At 45.7% G+C, this 7,496-nt stretch overlaps 1 protein-coding gene across 1 annotated transcript in view; it reads left to right on the top strand.

The window, feature by feature from the left end:
* The window catches only part of SLC16A12 (solute carrier family 16 member 12), a 15,755-nt gene that overhangs the window by 6,374 nt on the left and 1,885 nt on the right, over positions 1-7,496 (top strand). Inside the window, exons 3-6 of the mRNA XM_009642071.2 lie at positions 1-65; positions 2,070-2,173; positions 3,432-3,575; positions 6,000-6,591. Of these exons, the coding sequence (XP_009640366.2) occupies positions 1-65; positions 2,070-2,173; positions 3,432-3,575; positions 6,000-6,591 (905 nt within the window). The remainder of the gene's footprint in view (positions 66-2,069; positions 2,174-3,431; positions 3,576-5,999; positions 6,592-7,496) is intronic.

Here is a 7,496-nt window from a genome sequence, read left to right as displayed (position 1 = left end):
GGCTGGGGGTGGATGATCGTCGCCGGCTGCTTCCTTGTCACTATCTGTACCAGGGCTGTGACGAGGTAAAGGGGCTCCTCCTTGGCTTTCCGACCTGTCTGCGGCATTACCGCTTTTGTCTTCCCCTTAGGAAGAGGATTGAGGATCTCCCCTGATGTCCTACAGCGGTGGGGGTTATTCCGGCTGGCTACAAGCCTCTCTCCTGCTACATTTTTAAAGTCTTCCTGAAATCCCTGATGCCGTAGGCACGGCTGAGGGATTATGAACCCTCTGGTTTTAGTCTCGGTTCCTCAGACAGCTGCTCTACCTCTCAACACCCTTTCCTTGGTCTTCTGCAGAATCAAAGCCTCGGGCAGGCAGTGTTATTTCAGGCTGTGGTGGTTTGGTTGGGGAGGGAGGAATCATGTAGGCTCTTTTGGGTCCATTGTGTCCCTCCGACCCCACAGCTGTGCTCATTTTTGCTAGTCCCAGTGGATCTGCTTGGCTCCGGAGTCTGTCTGAGAAACCTGCAAATACCCCCTTCTCCTACTGCAAGCATTTCAGGTACCACCCTGCCTGAGAAGCTCCATGCCCTAGAGAGGAGGCTCCTCTCTATACCCTTCTGGTATCCAAAATATGCAGCACATATTTTCTCAAAAATACTTCTCAAAAATAGAAAGAACAGGAATAGACTGCTGCCTTGCATAAACATAATGTATACATCTGGGGTGAGATGGCTTCCACAGCTGCTGTTGGGTGACTTTGATGTCAGCTGGAGACAGAGGAGCCTGGTGCGTGTGAACATGGACATTTAAGCTATATTAAGCAGGAGATAGGCACCCTGGTAAGTGAGGAACACTGAGACAGCCTCTTGTTGGACAGGCAGTATAATGTAAATACAGTGTTTCCTACCTAAATTTTACATTTCTTTTAAAATAAAGCTGCCAGGTTTAGGGGTCATGGGTCTTGGTGTCAACAGCATAAAAGGGGCATGGGAGCGATGACACAGCGGTAGTTTATGTATAGAAATGTACCAATTCTGTAATAACAGTAAAGATTTCCTAGTGGATTTAATTCCTTTTTCATGTGTGAAATGTGGTACATCCAAGAAATCATCTAATGGCTGGCACACATCTAGAGTATAAGAATGGAGTGTGTGCAAGAAAAAGCTGAAGAAAGTGGTTGTTCGTTGATTTACAGGAGGAAAAAGCGAGGGGGGGGAAGGGATCACTTGCTCATTCAGAAACCAGATGAAACTATGCAGCCTTTTAATCCATTCCCCTGCAGAGGCCGGTAGAACAGTAACACTTGCTAAGCAGAGCAAAGTAACCTCTCCTGGAAGCATTTTAACAAACTGTTGGTAGGTCCGTGGGCTCCTGCCGTGTTTTGATTCTCTGTTCACGAGGAATTGCTTTTCAATTACTTTGCGCTTGTGGATCCATGAACACATAGCTATAGGTGGTGTTGGCTCTATAGGTACTATGCTGGCCCTGCCCTGCCAGTTTGTGCAGATGTGAATGCCACCATTAGTGAGCAACCAGGTCAGTGAAGACCTGGGGAGCCGGGGCTTTGTGTACCAGGGAAGCAACATCATGACGTGGGCTAGAAATGGCTGGTGATAATTACAACTTCAGTTTCATTTCAGTTGAAAATAATATGAGTTATAAAAATCTAGCAGCAAATACCACAATGAGAAATGTGGTATTATAATGTTCATAATCTCTCTGGAGTAATTATCTGTCTGAATTGGGTTCTACATCGGCCTAATTGTCCAATCCCACTGTTGGGATAATAGTTGGACACCAATTTGTGATGCAACTGTTGCCAATGCAAAGCAAGGATTCTCCTCTGGCTGAATCACCCTGGCCTAGGTGCCTTACACAGAGTACTTGCTCACATCATTTCACATCTTGTCCCTCATGCATTAAGGTAGCCCTTCATTTCCAAATCCAAACCACAGATTTGGTTTTCATGGGAGCTGGTGAGGACATTCAAGTGGGCATTCTTTATACCTGAAGAGTGAAACCAGTGTTTTTTGTGAGGCAAATATCCCATGTTCAACAGACTGGTGTTCATGTTTTCTTTCCTAGGTGCATCTCCATTTTTTTTGTGGAGTTCCAGGCATACTTTGGGCAGGATTATGCCAGAACTGCATGGATCCACTCCATTGTCGACTGTGCTACGATGCTCTGTGGTGTGTATTACCCTTTTAAGACTGATGCGGCTGCCTTGTCTTCAGCTCCATCTGGTTTTAGTGTGCTCACAAGTTGGTGGAGTCAGCTGGGAAAGATAGATACTGTGGGGTCTCTGGGGTATGGTATATCCAAGCTGCTTCCCCCAGCATAGTTGTGCAGGAAGGGAGTGTCTTCATACTATAGAAAAGAAGCAGAACATTGTTTTCTCAAATGATCTAAGTTTTCAGAAATGTACTTTTGTCAAGGTCTAGTGGGACAAGTTGTGCTTGAGAGCTACTGACTGAGCACTTGTTTCTTTTGCCTTTTGATTGGAATCATATTTGAGACTTAGCACAGGATGTACATCTTGCCTTCAGATTAAGTCACAGTCATCCTCCTTTTAGCAAATGTGTATGTTTACAAATAATCTTTTCCCTTAAAAGAAAATTCAGTGTTACTAAAAACGACATGCATCAATGCAGCAGTTGTACTGAATTTCTCAGGGGTTTACTTTAAAACTCTACAGCTAGGTGAAAATCCGCACCCTAATCCTGTGGAAGAGGGTTAATCCACAAGAGTTGCTACGAAGGCACAGAGACACAGCTGGAATGAAACATAGCAACTCTCCTGTGTCAGCCAGGTTATATCTTGGGGGGAAAAAAGAGAAATAAGGGTAACCTTGCCCTGGCATTGCAGGTAGCGGTGAGGGAGAGGGCTGGTGATGACACCTCATGGTAGAGGCAGGGTGATCTGGGAGCCATCAATGTTGGAGAAGTGCAGGAGAGGGGTAGCAGCCCTGGAGATGGTCCAAAAGATGTGAGACCTCTTCTGTCTGGGTCTGCCACAGAGCCCACAAGGCCAGGGAGGAGTGAGGAAGGGTGCCTGAAGTTACTGAGGGCTAAAGTGCAAATCCCGGGCGGGGGAAGGTCTTAGTGTTGTAAGCATGGAGTAACGAACAGCGTGGGCTGTCGCTGTGGCCTCCCTTAACCCCAAAAACTGCAGAGTAGCTGTGTGCCATAATTACTTTGATCTACTAAAATGGCTGCCAAGAAAGCTACTGTATATTTCAGGATAAACCTGACTTTAAGGAAAATGATTTTTAGAAGTTTTTTGGTGCTCACACCATTGTGATAGGGGGGATGTTGGAAGACCACTCTGTGTAGCTGTGATCACCGTTTTCTCCTGCTTGCCAACTGCTTCCTTTTCCTTGATGGCTGTTGCAACAAACTGTGTGTGAGGGCCTGCCATTAACTACCAGCTTTATTTGTTTCTTTGAAGCCCCACTTGGGAGTTTAATCAGTAATCATGTATCCTGCCAAGTTGGTATCATGCTAGGAGGCCTGCTTGCATCTACTGGACTAATTCTGAGTTCATTCGCCACCAGCCTGGAACATCTCTACTTATCATTAGGAGTCCTTACAGGTAGGAGGCATTCAGCCCCTTTGATCCTGCCAGGAAAACAACACAGGGATGTTAAAAATGATGGCTCTTCCTTTCAGGAGGAGTGATCTCCACGTCATATTACCACCGCACCAGTTAAGAGATACTCGGACCTGTTCCCTTCGTTGTAAAAGAGAGGCTTTGGCTGCCCCTGTGAGGGCTTCAGCACTCGGGGAGTCTCGTACAGCCCAAACGCAGCATGCTGCAAAAGCAACTCTCTAACTTCTGTTAGAGAGAGGACTATGCTAAAGTTCTGAAATATGGGAGGTCAGGAAGAACTCCTGTTGCAGCTGGTACACAAAAATGTTTCTTTTTTTGCCTGTGATTTGCGGGGAGTTTCTTATGTTAGGAGTTCTAGACTGCACCAAAATATTTGCATATTAAAAAAAAAAAAAGTTTAAATCAAACCAAAAGAGTAAGTGGACAGAGGAGCACTGGGTGAATACCTGGTACCTCAGCTGTGCACCTTATTTTTGTCTGTGTTTGTTACATTCCATTTGAAAAGTAACCAAACTGCTGGTTGGTAGTGTTGTTGTAGCAGCTCCTCCATTTGCATTCAGCTATGGTGGTAACAAGGATCCTTGCTCTGTCCTATCTCCCAGCGTTTCCTGTGCACAGAGGAACTCAAGAGGTGCCCATGGTCACACTGACATTCCTTCCTCATTAATACTGACCTGGTAGCCACGGTGATATAAGCCCTTGTACTCGGTCCCCTGCTGTTTAGTAACAAGTTGGTGGAATTACTGCAAGTTCACATGCTGCCAACAGCTTATTTGTTAAAAAAAAATAAAAAAAAATCCTTATTGTAGTGTGTGTCACTCCTGTATTACAGTGCTAATCTTTGACAAATGTGTTCATAACAAATAAAAAGGCTCCTTGTAACTCGAGGGACTGTGCCACATACCATGCTAATGCCACTGAGGCTTCCTTAGTGAGAACCGCTGTGAATGCTGAGGTGGCAAAGCAGCTGCACTTTGTACATGGAGTTGTAAAGAGCTAATTCTACAAGCAGTGAACTTCTAGTCTGTGGGGACTGATTAATGGAGAGCTGAACTGTTGGTGAAGGCTAGAGGTGGTGCCCCAATCCAGACAGGAGGTGGGAACGTAACCGGTGAAGTTCTAAATCCATAAAAGCTGCAGGACTTGAAACTGTGAGGAGTGAAGCAGAGGTGAGATAGGGGAGTGGCAATATGTAGCAGAGTTCCTTCTAAGAGGTAGGAAAATGTTTTCAGGCCCAAACTTTGCATTTCAACTTTTCACAAGATATTTACTGGCTTTCTTGGGGGACCTATTTCCCCCTGCCAACTCACTAAAAAATAAATGGGGTGTGCGCCAAATAGAGCATGATTTTCACAGTTCTTGAGTGATGGTGTCTAGGTCAGGGCTGCTCCTCTGGCTCTGCTGCCCACACAAGTCCAACCCCAGCTCTCTGCCTTGCTCTCCCCTTGCCTTCCGAGGGGTGCCAAAGCGGGCACCCGCTGCCCGGAACCCCTCTAATCCACTTACCCTCTCCTGGCAGGCTTACTGCCCGCCCGGCACAGCGTGGCCTTTGAGAGGACGCGGCAAGCTAGTTATGGTGCCAGGTGATTATCTCCTCTGTTGGCAAGTTCTGCCGAAGGCAGTGGGGACTGTTTTGCCCTCAATGTAGGACGTGCTCCAAAACCCTAGTCAGGAACTCATTTCTGCGACTGATTCAGAGCTGTATGTTTTAGTGTTAGGGCAAGCATTTGATGATTAAAATCTGCTCTCTGGTTCTGCAGCAGAGACCACAATCTTTTTCCCAGTCCAAGAGATGGATCTTACTTGTTTGTCTTCTGAGGCTTTCCCCCACCCCCTCTTTACTTGCAGGCAGGGATTCAAAATGGTCAGGACTCCAAGCAGCTGCTGTTTGGAGTTTGTTCAGCTGACAAAAAAAGGTTTATTGTAGAATATTAGTAACAGAGACAGATTCTTTGTACAGTGTTTCAGAGACCTGAAAATTAATGTTCAGGGTTGCAACAGACCAAAACACAAAGTGGTGCCTCATCAGGCCAGTGTGCCCAGTGCCAGCATCTGCACAGACCCTGGGGCAAGACCTCATCTTGCATCCAGGAGAGGCTGACACACTGTTTCTCTGATGTTTATTGATCATCCTTGTTCTTGTTAAGTGAACCCCATCACTTCCTTCTGAGCCTTGTTACCATGGATTAATGATGATCTGTTAGGTTTGTCAAGTCAGTGACCCTGACAGTGGAAGAAAGGAGTCATCCTGGTTTCCCTTCACACTGTGACTGAGCTGCGTGATACGGAATCAGAAAAAGCTTCCTATTCGTTTGTGCTAATGAAAGTAGGTTATGTGGTTTAATTTAATGTGTTCCATATGTCATGGTCAGTATTAAGCCATCTGCACTGTGCTTTCTCTTCTAGGACTTGGGTTTGCACTCTGTTATTCTCCAGCCATCGCGATGGTGGGCAAATACTTCAACAAAAAGAAAGCGCTGGCGTATGGAATAGCCATGTCTGGAAGCGGAATCGGTACCTTCATCCTGGCCCCTGTGGTCCAGCTCTTAATTGAGCAGTTTTCCTGGCGTGGAGCTTTACTCATCCTGGGAGGTTTTGTTTTAAACCTCTGCGTCTGCGGTGCCTTGATGCGGCCCATTGCTCTTAAGGAGGACTGTAAAACTGCTCCTGAGTTTCTTGGGCAGGATTATGTCCTTGAAGCACGGAAACGAGACTTAAAGCGAATGTCTATCTGTTCACCTTTAATCAAAGCGTGGTCTCATGAATGTTTATGCTACTGTTCGTGGAAGGAATATGATTTTTTACTGATGCCAGGCTTCATGGTGCTGGCAGTGTCGGTTTTATTTATGGCATACGGCTGTAGCCCTCTGTTTGTCTACCTAGTGCCTTATGCTTTGAGCGTTGGAGTGAGCCATCACCAGGCTGCCTTCCTCATGTCCATACTTGGTGTCATAGACATCATCGGTAATATCACCTTTGGATGGCTAACAGACAGAAGGTAAAGGCTTAGGGCTAAGCAAGTGTGAGCTTTAGCTGGTGGGAGGCTGGATGCACGTGAGGTGTAATACGTATAAAAGTTAACATTATGGACTTTTTCTGTAGGATGTGTAACTTCAAAAAAACCCCAACCAACAACACACAGTCTAACTTTCAGAAATGCTTACTATTTGATGGTTTTGTCTCTTCTGAGTTTGATCAATTCTGCTGGTTTAACTTCTTTTTTTTTCCTGAAGAAATATGTGTTTGTGCAAAGCTCTTGCATTTGACAGTGGAAGTAACTCCCTGCCTGAGGTCTGTTGAGCATAATCCTCTGTACCTGTTTCCTACAGGATCTCACTCTACTTCCTCTGCCTTTCTATCTCTTTTGTGCTGCTGGGGAGGCAGAGAAGTCACGGAAAAGGGCCAAGCGTCTGGCTCAACACTGTCAGGCATATACTCAGAAGAACTGACCTAAAATTGTTACGCATTTTCCAGTATATGAGAACTTGCCATGCTTTGCTAACTCAGCTGACTCCAAATGTCTGTGTGCAGCATCTGTAACATCAGTAGAGACTGGCTAAATTAAGAAGGATTTTGATTCTAAAGGACAAATTCTTTGTGCATATTTGGTTTGTGGGAAAAATCAGTTATTGGTTTTGTGAGTCAGGGAGAAAGGGAATTGCCATCTCACTTAGCTCACGCTAACTCCAGTGCTTAATGGCTGATGTGAAGGATGACAGCTGAGAGAGGTATACTGTAATATTTTTTGCATAATACTGGGAGCACCTTGCTGAGCTGGGATGTAAAGCCTGACGGAATACTGCTTTAAACATTGAAACTTCAGAGGGCTGCAAAATCCTGGCAGGGGAGCAGCTCCCCTCGCTAGGGGTGGCCTGAAGAACATGGCAGGCAGCATGGGCTGCT

This window comes from Egretta garzetta, unplaced genomic scaffold (assembly GCF_000687185.1).
Source record: "Egretta garzetta isolate BGI_Z169 unplaced genomic scaffold, ASM68718v1 scaffold56, whole genome shotgun sequence".
NCBI classification, from domain to species: domain Eukaryota; kingdom Metazoa; phylum Chordata; class Aves; order Pelecaniformes; family Ardeidae; genus Egretta; species Egretta garzetta.
This window is presented reverse-complemented; position numbering and strand designations above follow the sequence as displayed.